Below are 13,944 nucleotides of genomic sequence, written 5' to 3' on the forward strand. Positions count from 1 at the left end.
TCTCCATCATCTCTCCTCTCTCCATCATCTCTCCTCTCTCCATCATCTCTCCTCTCTCCATCCTCTCTCCTCTCTCCATCCTCTCTCCTCTCTCCATCATCTCTCCTCTCTCCATCCCTCTCCTCTCTCCATCATCTCTCCTCTCTCCATCCTCTCTCCTCTCTCCATCATCTCTCCTCTCTCCATCCCTCTCCTCTCTCCATCCCTCTCCTCTCTCCATCCTCTCTCCTCTCTCCATCCTCTCTCCTCTCTCCTCTCTCCATCATCTCTCCTCTCTCCATCCTCTCTCCTCTCTCCATCCTCTCTCCTCTCTCCATCATCTCTCCTCTCTCCATCCTCTCTCCTCTCTCCATCCTCTCTCCTCTCTCCATCATCTCTCCTCTCTCCATCCTCTCTCCTCTCTCCATCATCTCTCCTCTCTCCATCATCTCTCCTCTCTCCATCATCTCTCCTCTCTCCATCCCTCTCCTCTCTCCATCCTCTCTCCTCTCTCCATCCATCTCCTCTCTCCATCATCTCTCCTCTCTCCATCATCTCTCCTCTCTCCATCCTCTCTCCTCTCTCCTCTCTCCTCTCCATCCTCTCTCCTCTCTCCATCCTCTCTCCCTCTCTCCTCTCTCCTCTCTCCATCCTCTCTCCATCATCTCTCCTCTCTCCATCCCTCTCCTCTCTCCATCCTCTCTCCTCTCCATCATCTCTCCTCTCTCCATCCTCTCTCCTCTCTCCTCTCTCCATCCTCTCTCCTCTCTCCATCATCTCTCCTCTCTCCATCCTCTCTCCTCTCTCATCTCTCCTCTCTCCTCTCTCCATCCTCTCTCCTCTCTCCTCTCTCCATCCTCTCTCCTCTCTCCTCTCTCCATCCTCTCTCCTCTCTCCATCCTCTCTCCTCTCTCCATCCTCTCTCTCCATCCTCTCCTCCTCTCTCCATCCTCTCTCCTCTCTCCATCCTCTCTCCTCTCTCCATCCTCTCTCCTCTCTCCATCCTCTCTCCTCTCTCCATCATCTCTCCTCTCTCCATCCCTCTCCTCTCTCCATCCTCTCTCCTCTCCATCATCTCTCCTCTCTCCATCCTCTCTCCTCTCTCCTCTCTCCTCTCTCCATCCTCTCTCCTCTCTCCATCCTCTCTCCTCTCTCATCCTCTCCATCCCTCTCCTCTCTCCTCTCTCCATCATCTCTCCTCTCTCCTCTCTCCTCTCTCCATCCTCTCTCCTCTCTCCATCCTCTCTCCTCTCTCCATCCTCTCTCCTCTCTCCCTCTCCATCATCTCTCCTCTCTCCTCTCTCCTCTCTCCATCCTCTCTCCTCTCTCCATCCTCTCTCCTCTCTCCTCTCTCCATCATCTCTCCTCTCTCCTCTCTCCTCTCTCCTCTCTCCTCTCTCCATCATCTCTCCTCTCTCCATCATCCTCCTCTCTCCTCTCTCCTCTCTCCTCTCTCCTCTCTCCTCTCTCCATCCTCATCTCCTCTCTCCATCCTCTCTCCTCTCTCCTCTCTCCTCTCTCCTCTCTCCATCCTCTCTCCTCTCTCCATCCTCTCTCCTCTCTCCTCTCTCCATCCTCTCTCCTCTCTCCTCTCTCCATCCTCTCTCCTCTCTCCATCCTCTCTCCTCTCTCCATCCTCTCTCCTCTCTCCTCTCTCCATCCTCTCTCCATCCTCTCTCCTCTATCCTCTCTCCTCTCTCCATCCTCTCTCCTCTCTCCTCTCTCCTCTCCTCTCTCCTCTCTCCTCTCTCCATCCTCTCTCCTCTCTCCATCCTCTCTCCATCCTCTCCTCCTCTCTCCTCTCTCCTCTCTCCCTCTCTCCTCTCTCCTCTCTCCTCTCTCCCATCCTCTCTCCTCTCTCCTCCTCTCTCCTCTCTCCTCTCTCTCCTCTCTCCTCTCTCCTCTCCTCCTCTCTCCTCTCTCCATCCTCTCTCCTCTCTCCTCTCTTCTCCTCTCATCCTCCTCTCCTCTCCATCCTCTCTCCTCTCTCCTCCTCTCTCTCTCCATCCTCTCTCCTCTCTCATCCTCTCTCCTCTCTCCTCTCTCCTCTCTCCATCCTCTCTCCTCTCTCCTCCTCTCTCCTCTCTCCATCCTCTCTCCTCTCTCCATCCTCTCTCCTCTCTCCATCCTCTCTCCTCTCTCCATCATCTCTCCTCTCTCCATCATCTCTCCTCTCTCCATCCTCTCTCCTCTCTCCATCATCTCTCCTCTCTCCATCATCTCTCCTCTCTCGCATCATCTCTCCTCTCTCCATCATCTCTCCTCTCTCCATCATCTCTCCTCTCTCCATCATCTCTCCTCTCTCCATCATCTCTCCTCTCTCCATCATCTCTCCTCTCTCCATCATCTCTCCTCTCTCCATCCTCTCTCCTCTCCATCCCTCTCCTCTCCATCCTCTCTCCTCTCTCCATCCTCTCTCCTCTCTCCATCCTCTCTCCTCTCTCCATCCTCTCTCCTCTCTCCATCATCTCTCCTCTCTCCATCATCTCTCCTCTCTCCATCATCTCTCTCTCTCTCCATCCTCTCTCCTCTCTCCATCATCTCTCCTCTCTCCATCATCTCTCCTCTCTCCATCCTCTCTCCATCCTCTCTCCTCTCTCCATCCATCTCTCCTCTCTCCTCTCTCCTCTCTCCATCCTCTCTCCTCTCTCCATCCTCTCCTCTCTCCTCCTCTCCTCTCTCCTCTCTCCTCCTCTCTCCATCCTCTCTCCTCTCTCCATTATCTCTCCTCTCTCCTCTCTCCTCTCTCCTCTCTCCTCTCTCCATCCTCTCTCCTCTCTCCTCTCTCCTCTCTCCATCCTCTCTCCTCTCTCCTCTCTCCATCCCTCTCTCCTCTCTCATCCTCTCTCCTCTCTCCATCATCTCTCCTCTCTCCTCTCTCCTCTCTCTCTCCATCCTCTCTCCTCTCTCCTCTCTCCTCTCTCCATCCATCTCCTCTCTCCTCTCTCCTCTCTCCTCTCTCCATCCATCTCCTCTTCTCTCTCCTCTCTCCTCTCTCCTCTCTCCTCTCCTCTCTCCTCTCTCCTCTCTCCTCTCTCCATCATCTCAGATGTAATTCACCAGATCCAGAGTGAGGACCTGCAGTCTTTCGGGGTTGCAGGTGGAGAAGGGGGTGTTTCCAGCTCCGGAGGAGGTGTGTCAGTCCCCTCAGACAGCCCCGGGGCCCAGAAGAAAGGTGGCGTGGCCAGCAGCATGATGGACAGGATCAAATCCCCAGGAATGGTCCGGAAATCCCTTTCCATGAAGATTAAGAAACTCCCCGAACTCCGCCGTAAACTCAGCCTGCGCTCCTCTCGCTCCCATCGCCACGGGAAGGAGGGGACGGGCCGAGGAGGAGGGGACGGGGGTGGAGAGGGGACATCACCCCCAGACGTCCGTAAGGAGCAGTCCAACGAGGTGATCAGCAGGTACCACCTGGACACTTCGGCCCCGGCGAGACCACAACGACGCTCCTCCAGGGGACGCTCCTCTGCCGCCAGTAAGGGGGGCTACCTGAGCGACGGAGACTCACCTGAGCTGCTGCCCAAACAGGGTGGACCAGGGGGACCCTCATCGGCCCACAACCCCCCTCTTCCACCACCCCGCTCCACCCACCACTCCAGCCAGGAGGGAGTGACCATGACCTCTGACCTGAGCTCGTTCAGAGTCTACAACTTGTCGGACCAGCCACGGTGCGCCCAGCGAGTCTCCGGCCTGCTCACGGTGCATCTCGTTGGGGTGGAGAAACTGCTGAGGGCCCCTAAACAGGACGCCAGTAAGGAGGTGTTCTGTGCCATCCAGGTGATTTTTAATAAAGGGTCTGTCTGTCTGTCTGACTGTCTGTCTCTTTCTCTGTCTGTCTGCCTGCCTGTCTGTCTGTCTGCCTGTCTGCCTGTCTGTCTGTCTCTTTCTCTGCCTGTCTGTCTGTCTGCCTGTCTGCCTGTCTGTCTGTCTGTCTGTCTGTCTGTCTGTCTGCCTGTCTGTCCGCCTGTCTGCCTGTCTGTCTCTTTCTCTGTCTGCCTGTCTGTCTGCCTGTCTGTCTGTCTGTCTGTCTGTCTGTCTGTCTGTCTGTCTGTCTGTCTGTCTGTCTGTCTGTCTGCCTGTCTGTCTCTGTCTGCCTGTCTGTCTGCCTGTCTGTCTGCCTGCCTGTCTGTCTGTCTGTCTGTCTGTCTGTCTGTCTGTCTGTCTGTCTGTCTGTCTGTCTGTCTGTCTGTCTGCCTGTCTGCCTTCTCTGTCTGTCTATCTGTCTGTCTGCCTGTCTGTCTGTCTATCCGTCTGTCCGTCCGTCTGTCTGTCTGTCTGTCTGTCTGTCTGTCTGTCTCTCTGTCTCTGCCTGTCTGCCTGTCTGTCTGTCTGTCTGTCTCTTTCTCTGTCTGCCTGTCTGTATGTCTGTCTGTCTCTCTGCCTGTCTGTCTGTCTACATTGTATTTAGTATAATTGAGAATAACACCAAACAGTGCAACTTATTTTCCATTGTGTTCCTCAGGTGGATGGTGTAACCAGGGCACGTACCGGCCTGCTAACCTCCAGGGGGGGCTCTCTGCCCCTCAACCACACCTTCAACCTGGAGCTGGAGAGGGCCAGGCTGCTGAAACTGGTGGTGCTCACCCCTTACCCCGGGGCTGAGACTACCACCACGAAGGGCAGCGACTCCACTGCAGCGACCAGGAACAGGGTCTGCTGTCTGGGGGCTGTGTCCATACCCCCTCTGTTCAAAGGTAGGAGCAACCAGAGAGATAAAAGTTCATATGAACGTAGTAGATGCAGTTCTGTCTCACTGTTGTTATACCATCCACTTCACTGATGCACTGTGAGGGATGCAGCAGAAGGGTTTTCCATACCAGTGGAATTTAATTTGTCTGAAGGCATCTTAGCTAACCTTAGTTCCTGATCTTCTTTTGGAATCACTCTGTCAATCAACTGTGTTTCTCCTTCTCTTGTTCCATCAATTCCTTCTGTCCCTCGCCTTCCCCTTCTGTCCCTCTCCTTCCCCTTCTGCTATCTCTTCTGTCCCTCTCCTTCCCCTTCTGCTATCTCTTCTGCCCCTCTCCTTCCCCTTCTGCTATCTCTTCTGTCCCTCTCCCTCCCCTTCTGCTATCTCTTCTGCCCCTCTCCTTCCCCTTCTGCTATCTCTTCTGTCCCTCTCCTTCCCCTTCTGCTATCTCTTCTGTCCCTCTCCTTCTCCTTCTGCTATCTCTCCTTCCCCTTCTGCTATCTCTTCTGTCCCTCTCCCTCCCCTTCTGCTATCTCTTCTGTCCTTCTCCTTCTGCTATCTCTTCTGTCCCACTCCCTCCCCTTCTGCTATCTCTTCTGTCCCTCTCCTTCCCCTTCTGCTATCTCTTCTGTCCCTCTCCTTCCCCTTCTGTCCCTCTCCCTCCCCTTCTGCTATCTCTTCTGTCCCTCTCCTTCTCCTTCTGCTATCTCTTCTGTCCCTCTCCTTCTCCTTCTGCTATCTCCTCTGTCCCTCTCCTTCCCCTTCTGTCCCTCTCCTTCCCCTTCTGCTATCTCTTCTGTCCCTCTCCTTCCCCTTCTGCTATCTCTTGTGTCCCTCTCCTTCTGCTATCTCTCGTGTCCCTCTCCTTCTACCTTCTGCTATCTCTTCTGTCCCTCTCCGTCCCCTTCTGCTATCTCTTGTGTCCCTCTCCTTCTTCTTCTGCTATCTCTTCTGTCCCTCTCCTTCCCCTTCTGTCCCTCTCCCTCCCCTTCTGCTATCTCTTCTGTCCCTCTCCTTCCCCTTCTGCTATCTCTCGTGTCCCTCTCCTTCTCCTTCTGCTATCTCTTCTGTCCCTCGCCTTCCCCTTCTGTCCCTCTCCCTCCCCTTCTGCTATCTCTTCTGTCCCTCTCCTTCTCCTTCTGCTATCTCTTCTGTCCCTCTCCTTCCCCTTCTGTCCCTCTCCTTCCCCTTCTGCTATCTCTTCTGTCCCTCTCCTTCCCCTTCTGTCCCTCTCCTTCCCCTTCTGCTATCTCTTCTGTCCCTCTCCTTCCCCTTCTGCTATCTCTCGTGTCCCTCTCCTTCTCCTTCTGCTATCTCTTCTGTCCCTCTCCGTCCCCTTCTGCTATCTCTTGTGTCCCTCTCCTTCTTCTTCTGCTATCTCTTCTGTCCCTCTCCTTCCCCTTCTGTCCCTCTCCCTCCCCTTCTGCTATCTCTTCTGTCCCTCTCCCTCCCCTTCTGCTATCTCTTATGTCCCTCTCCTTCCCCTTCTGCTATCTCTCGTGTCCCTCTCCTTCTCCTTCTGCTATCTCTTCTGTCCCTCTCCGTCCCCTTCTGCTATCTCTCGCGTCCCTCTCCTTCTCCTTCTGCTATCTCTTCTGTCCCTCTCCGTCCCCTTCTGCTATCTCTCGTGTCCCTCTCCTTCTCCGTCTGCTATCTCTTCTGCCCCTCTCCTTCCCCTTCTGTCCCTCTCCTTCCCCTTCTGCTATCTCTTCTGCCCCTCTCCTTCCCCTTCTGCTATCTCTCCTTCCCCTTCTGCTATCTCTTCTGTCCCTCTCCCTCCCCTTCTGCTATCTCTTCTGTCCCTCTCCTTCTCCTTCTGCTATCTCTTCTGTCCCTCTCCTTCCCCTTCTGTCCCTCTCCTTCCCCTTCTGCTATCTCTTCTGTCCCTCTCCTTCCCCTTCTGCTATCTCTTCTGTCCCTCTCCTTCCCCTTCTGCTATCTCTCGTGTCCCTCTCCTTCTCCTTCTGCTATCTCTTCTGTCCCTCTCCGTCCCCTTCTGCTATCTCTTGTGTCCCTCTCCTTCTTCTTCTGCTATCTCTTCTGTCCCTCTCCTTCCCCTTCTGTCCCTCTCCCTCCCCTTCTGCTATCTCTTCTGTCCCTCTCCCTCCCCTTCTGCTATCTCTTATGTCCCTCTCCTTCCCCTTCTGCTATCTCTCGTGTCCCTCTCCTTCTCCTTCTGCTATCTCTTCTGTCCCTCTCCGTCCCCTTCTGCTATCTCTCGTGTCCCTCTCCTTCTCCTTCTGCTATCTCTTCTGTCCCTCTCCGTCCCCTTCTGCTATCTCTCGTGTCCCTCTCCTTCTCCTTCTGCTATCTCTTCTGCCCCTCTCCTTCCCCTTCTGTCCCTCTCCTTCCCCTTCTGCTATCTCTTCTGCCCCTCTCCTTCCCCTTCTGCTATCTCTCCTTCCCCTTCTGCTATCTCTTCTGTCCCTCTCCCTCCCCTTCTGCTATCTCTTCTGTCCCTCTCCCTCCCCTTCTGCTATCTCTTGTGTCCCTCTCCTTCCCCAGCCTCTCGGTCTCAGCAGATATGCGTTAGATTAGAGCCCAGAGGTCTACTGTACGTGAAGCTGACCCTGCTGGAGCAGTGGGAGCCCCCCAACCCCCGACCCTGCCACCTCAACCCCCCCATGGTGTTTGGAGTGGAGCTGCGCCACCTGGTGGACAAGGAGAACACCGCTGCCCCCGTTCCTCTGCTCATACAGAAGAGTGTGGCTGAGATCCAGAAGAGAGGACTGAGGGTTAGTTAGTTTACAGCACACTGTTTCATACACAGGACAACAACCCCCCCCCCCCCCCCCACCTCATTTACACTGTTTCATACCCAGGACAACAACCCCCACCTCATTTACACTGTTTCATACACAGGACAACAGCCCCCACCTCATTTACACTGTTTCATACACAGGACAATAACCCCCACCTCATTTACACTGTTTCATACACAGGACAACAGCCCCCACCCCCCCACCTCATTTACACTGTTTCATACACAGGACAACAGCCCCCACCTCATTTACACTGTTTCATACACAGGACAACAACCCCCCCCCCCACCTCATTTACACTGTTTCATACACAGGACAACAGCCCCCACCTCATTTACACTGTTTCATACACAGGACAACAGCCCCCACCTCATTTACACTGTTTCATACACAGGACAACAGCCCCCACCTCATTTACACTGTTTCACACACAGGACAACAACCCCCACCTCATTTACACTGTTTCACACACAGGACAACAACCCCCACCTCATTTACACTGTTTCACACACAGGACAACAACCCCCACCTCATTTACACTGTTTCACACACAGGACAACAACCCCCACCTCATTTACACTGTTTCATACACAGGACAACAAACCCCCACCTCATTTACACTGTTTCATACACAGGACAACAGCCCCACCTCATTTACACTGTTTCATACACAGGACAACAGCCCCCACCTCATTTACACTTTTTCATACACAGGACAACAACCCCCACCTCATTTACACTGTTTCACACACAGGACAACAACCCCCACCTCATTTACACTGTTTCATACACAGGACAACAGCCCCCACCTCATTTACACTGTTTCATACACAGGACAACAGCCCCCACCTCATTTACACTGTTTCATACACAGGACAACAACCCCCACCTCATTTACACTGTTTCATACACAGGACAACAGCCCCCACCTCATTTACACTGTTTCACACACAGGACAACAACCCCCACCTCATTTACACTGTTTCACACACAGGACAACAACCCCCACCTCATTTACACTGTTTCACAAACAGGACAACAACCCCCACCTCATTTACACTGTTTCATACACAGGACAACAAACCCCCACCTCATTTACACTGTTTCATACACAGGACAACAGCCCCACCTCATTTACACTGTTTCATACACAGGACAACAGCCCCCACCTCATTTACACTGTTTCATACACAGGACAACAGCCCCCACCTCATTTACACTGTTTCATACACAGGACAACATCCCCCACCTCATTTACACTGTTTCATACACAGGACAACAGCCCCCACCTCATTTACACTGTTTCATACACAGGACAACAACCCCCACCTCATTTACACTGTTTCACACACAGGACAACAACCCCCACCTCATTTACACTGTTTCATACACAGGACTACAACCTCACCTCTAATTTACACGGATATGTACTCTATAGCGGTCAAATAAACCAGCTGGAACATGTAAATGTTGATGTGTCTGAATGGTTTTGGTCGTCTCATGTCTGTAGGTGGTGGGTCTGTACCGTCTGTCTGTCTGTCTGTCTGTCTGTAGGTGGTGGGTCTGTATCGTCTGTCTGTAGGTAATACTCTGGTCTGTCTGTAGGTGGTGGGTCTGTACCGCCTGTCTGTCTGTCTGTAGGTGGTGTGTCTGTATCGTCTGTCTGTAGGTAATACTCTGGTCTGTCTGTCTGTAGGTGGTGGGTCTGTACCGTCTGTCTGTCTGTAGGTGGTGGGTCTGTACCGTCTGTCTGTAGGTAATACTCTGGTCTGTCTGTCTGTAGGTGGTGGGTCTGTACCGCCTGTCTGTCTGTCTGTAGGTAATACTCTGGTCTGTCTGTCTGTAGGTGGTGGGTCTGTACTGTCTGTCTGTCTGTAGGTAATACTCTGGTCTGTCTGTCTGTAGGTGGTGGGTCTGTACTGTCTGTCTGTCTGTAGGTAATACTCTGGTCTGTCTGTCTGTAGGTGGTGGGTCTGTACTGTCTGTCTGTCTGTAGGTAATACTCTGTCTGTCTGTCTATCTGTATGTCTGTAGGTAATACTCTGGTCTGTCTGTCTGTAGGTGGTGGGTCTGTCTGTCTGTAGGTAATACTCTGGTCTGTCTGTCTGTAGGTGGTGGGTCTGTCTGTCTGTAGGTAATACTCTGGTCTGTCTGTCTGTAGGTGGTGGGTCTGTCTGTCTGTAGGTAATACTCTGGTCTGTCTGTCTGTAGGTAATACTCTGGTCTGTCTGTCTGTAGGTGGTGGGTCTGTACCGTCTGTCTGTCTGTCTCATATCTGTAGGTAGAGGACCTGTCTGTCTGCCTGTCTGTCTGTCTGTCTGTCTGTAGGTAGAGGATCCGTGGTGAATGTATGGTTTATTAATGGGTCTGTACCGTCTGTCTGTAGGTAATACTCTGGTTTGTTTGTCTGTAGGTGGTGGTCTGTACCGTCTGTCTGTCTGTAGGTAATACTCTGGTTTGTTTGTCTGTAGGTGGTGGGTCTGTACCGTCTGTCTGTCTGTAGGTAATACTCTGGTCTGTATGTCTGTCTGTCTGCAGGTGGTGGGTCTGTACCGTCTGTCTGTCTGTAGGTAATACTCTGGTCTGTCTGTCTGTCTGTAGGTGGTGGGTCTGTACCGTCTGTCTGTCTGTAGGTAATACTCTGGTCTGTCTGTAGGTGGTGGGTCTGTACCGTCTGTCTGTCTGTAGGTAATACTCTGGTCTGTCTGTAGGTGGTGGGTCTGTACCGTCTGTGTGGTTCAGCTGCAGTGAAGAAGGAACTAAGAGACGCGTTTGAGAGGGACAGTGCTGCTGTCAGCCTGAATGAAGAGGTTTATCCTGACATCAACGTCATCACAGGTCAGTCCCCTGTCCCCCTACACCAGTCTCTATCAGCATCAACGTCATCACAGGTCAGTCCCCTGTCCCCCTACACCAGTCTCTATCCTGACATCAACGTCATCACAGGTCAGTCCCCTGTCCCCCTACACCAGTCTCTATCAGCATCAACGTCATCACAGGTCAGTCCCCTGTCCCCCTACACCAGTCTCTATCCTGACATCAACGTCATCACAGGTCAGTCCCCTGTCCCCCTACACCAGTCTCTATCAGCATCAACGTCATCACAGGTCAGTCCCCTGTCCCCCTACACCAGTCTCTATCCTGACATCAACGTCATCACAGGTCAGTCCCCTGTCCTCCTACACCAGTCTCTATCCTGACATCAACGTCATCACAGGTCAGTCCCCTGTCCCCCTACACCAGTCTCTATCAGCATCAACGTCATCACAGGTCAGTCCCCTGTCCCCCTACACCAGTCTCTATCCTGACATCAACGTCATCACAGGTCAGTCCCCTGTCCTCCTACACCAGTCTCTATCCTGACATCAACGTCATCACAGGTCAGTCCCCTGTCCCCCTACACCAGTCTCTATCAGCATCAACGTCATCACAGGTCAGTCCCCTGTCCCCCTACACCAGTCTCTATCCTGACATCAACATCATCACAGGTCAGTCCCCTGTCCTCCTACACCAGTCTCTATCCTGACATCAACGTCATCACAGGTCAGTCCCCTGTCCCCCTACACCAGTCTCTATCAGCATCAACGTCATCACAGGTCAGTCCCCTGTCCCCCTACACCAGTCTCTATCCTGACATCAACGTCATCACAGGTCAGTCCCCTGTCCTCCTACACCAGTCTCTATCCTGACATCAACGTCATCACAGGTCAATCCCCTGTCCCTCTACACCAGTCTCTATCAGCATCAACGTCATCACAGGTCAGTCCCCTGTCCCCCTACACCAGTCTCTATCCTGACATCAACGTCATCACAGGTCAGTCCCCTGTCCCCCTACACCAGTCTCTATCAGCATCAACGTCATCACAGGTCAGTCCCCTGTCCCCCTACACCAGTCTCTATCCTGACATCAACATCATCACAGGTCAGTCCCCTGTCCTCCTACACCAGTCTCTATCCTGACATCAACGTCATCACAGGTCAGTCCCCTGTCCCCCTACACCAGTCTCTATCAGCATCAACGTCATCACAGGTCAGTCCCCTGTCCCCCTACACCAGTCTCTATCCTGACATCAACGTCATCACAGGTCAGTCCCCTGTCCTCCTACACCAGTCTCTATCCTGACATCAACGTCATCACAGGTCAATCCCCTGTCCCTCTACACCAGTCTCTATCAGCATCAACGTCATCACAGGTCAGTCCCCTGTCCCCCTACACCAGTCTCTATCCTGACATCAACGTCATCACAGGTCAGTCCCCTGTCCTCCTACACCAGTCTCTATCCTGACATCAACGTCATCACAGGTCAGTCCCCTGTCCTCCTACACCAGTCTCTATCCTGACATCAACGTCATCACAGGTCAGTCCCCAATCCCCCTACTCCAGTCTCTATCAGCATCAACATAATCACAGGTCAGTCCCCAATCCCCCTACTCCAGTCTCTATCAGCATCAACGTCATCACAGGTCAGTCCCCTGTCCCCCTACACCAGTCTCTATCCTGACATCAACGTCATCACAGGTCAGTCCCCTGTCCTCCTACACCAGTCTCTATCCTGACATCAACGTCATCACAGGTCAGTCCCCAATCCCCCTACTCCAGTCTCTATCAGCATCAACGTCATCACAGGTCAGTCCCCTGTCCCCCTACACCAGTCTCTATCAGCATCAACGTCATCACAGGTCAGTCCCCTGTCCCCCTACACCAGTCTCTATCAGCATCAACATCATCACAGGTCAGTCCCCTATCCCCCTACACCAGTCTCTATCCTGACATCAACGTCATCACAGGTCAGTCCCCTGTCCCCCTACACCAGTCTCTATCAGCATCAACGTCATCACAGGTCAGTCCCCTGTCCCCCTACACCAGTCTCTATCAGCATCAACGTCATCACAGGTCAGTCCCCTGTCCCCCTACACCAGTCTCTATCCTGACATCAACGTCATCACAGGTCAGTCCCCTGTCCCCCTACACCAGTCTCTATCCTGACATCAACGTCATCACAGGTCAGTCCCCTGTCCCCCTACACCAGTCTCTATCCTGACATCAACGTCATCACAGGTCAGTCCCCTGTCCCCCTACACCAGTCTCTATCCTGACATCAACGTCATCACAGGTCAGTCCCCTGTCCCCCTACACCAGTCTCTATCAGCATCAAAGTCATCACAGGTCAGTCCCCTGTCCCCCTACACCAGTCTCTATCAGCATCAACGTCATCACAGGTCAGTCCCCTGTCCTCCTACACCAGTCTCTATCAGCATCAACGTCATCACAGGTCAGTCCCCTGTCCTCCTACACCAGTCTCTATCAGCATCAACATCATCACAGGTCAGTCCCCTGTCCCCCTACACCAGTCTCTATCAGCATCAACGTCATCACAGGTCAGTCCCCTGTCCTCCTACACCAGTCTCTATCAGCATCAACGTCATCACAGGTCAGTCCCCTGTCCTCCTACACCAGTCTCTATCAGCATCAACGTCATCACAGGTCAGTCCCCTGTCCCCCTACACCAGTCTCTATCAGCATCAACGTCATCACAGGTCAGTCCCCTGTCCTCCTACACCAGTCTCTATCCTGACATCAACGTCATCACAGGTCAGTCCCCTGTCCTCCTACACCAGTCTCTATCAGCATCAACGTCATCACAGGTCAGTCCCCTGTCCTCCTACACCAGTCTCTATCAGCAATCATTTTTATAGGTTGGTAAACTCTATTTCCAGAGTAGCTTCCCCCGACACTGCTCATACCAACTTATAAAACATACCTGCCTTAGATGAAGCATTACCAATATATTGGACCAAATGAAACTGATCCTAGTAAAAGGAAGCGGTAGGAGGGTTTGGGGTTTGGTCGTAGTTAAACCTTAGATGAAGCCTTACCAATATATTGGACCAAATGAAACTGATCCTAGTAAAAGGAAGCGGTAGGAGGGTTTGGGGTTTGGTCGTAGTTAAACCTTAGATGAAGCCTTACCAATATATTGGACCAAATGAAACTGATCCTAGTAAAAGGAAGCGGTAGGAGGGTTTGGGGTTTGGTCGTAGTTAAACCTTAGATGAAGCCTTACCAATATATTGGACCAAATGAAACTGATCCTAGTAAAAGGAAGCGGTAGGAGGGTTGGTGGTCGTAGTTAAACCTTAGATGAAGCCATACCAATATATTGGACCAAATGAAACTGATCCTAGTAAAAGGAAGCGGTAGGAGGGTTTGGGGTTTGGTACGTAGTTAAACCTTAGATGAAGCCTTACCAATATATTGGACCAAATGAAACTGATCCTAGTAAAAGGAAGCGGTAGGAGGGTTTGGGGTTTGGACGTAGTTAAACCTTAGATGAAGCCTTACCAATATATTGGACCAAATGAAACTGATCCTAGTAAAAGGAAGCGGTAGGAGGGTTTGGGGTTTGGACGTAGTTAAACCTTAGATGAAGCCTTACCAATATATTGGACCAAATGAAACTGATCCTAGTAAAAGGAAGCGGTAGGAGGGTTTGGGGTTTGGTCGTAGTT

At 52.4% G+C, this 13,944-nt stretch overlaps 1 protein-coding gene across 1 annotated transcript in view; it reads left to right on the forward strand.

The window, feature by feature from the left end:
* Nucleotides 1-13,944, forward strand: part of LOC109882527 (rho GTPase-activating protein SYDE2) — a gene marked incomplete at its 3' end in the record, with an annotated part of 57,773 nt that overhangs the window by 37,000 nt on the left and 6,829 nt on the right. Inside the window, 4 exon segments of the mRNA XM_031813139.1 lie at nt 3,029-3,759; nt 4,445-4,676; nt 7,178-7,407; nt 10,146-10,272. Coding sequence (XP_031668999.1) covers nt 3,029-3,759; nt 4,445-4,676; nt 7,178-7,407; nt 10,146-10,272 — 1,320 coding nt within the window.

Source organism: Oncorhynchus kisutch, unplaced genomic scaffold, assembly GCF_002021735.2.
Source record: "Oncorhynchus kisutch isolate 150728-3 unplaced genomic scaffold, Okis_V2 Okis04b-Okis11a_hom, whole genome shotgun sequence".
Taxonomy (NCBI): Eukaryota; Metazoa; Chordata; class Actinopteri; order Salmoniformes; family Salmonidae; genus Oncorhynchus; species Oncorhynchus kisutch.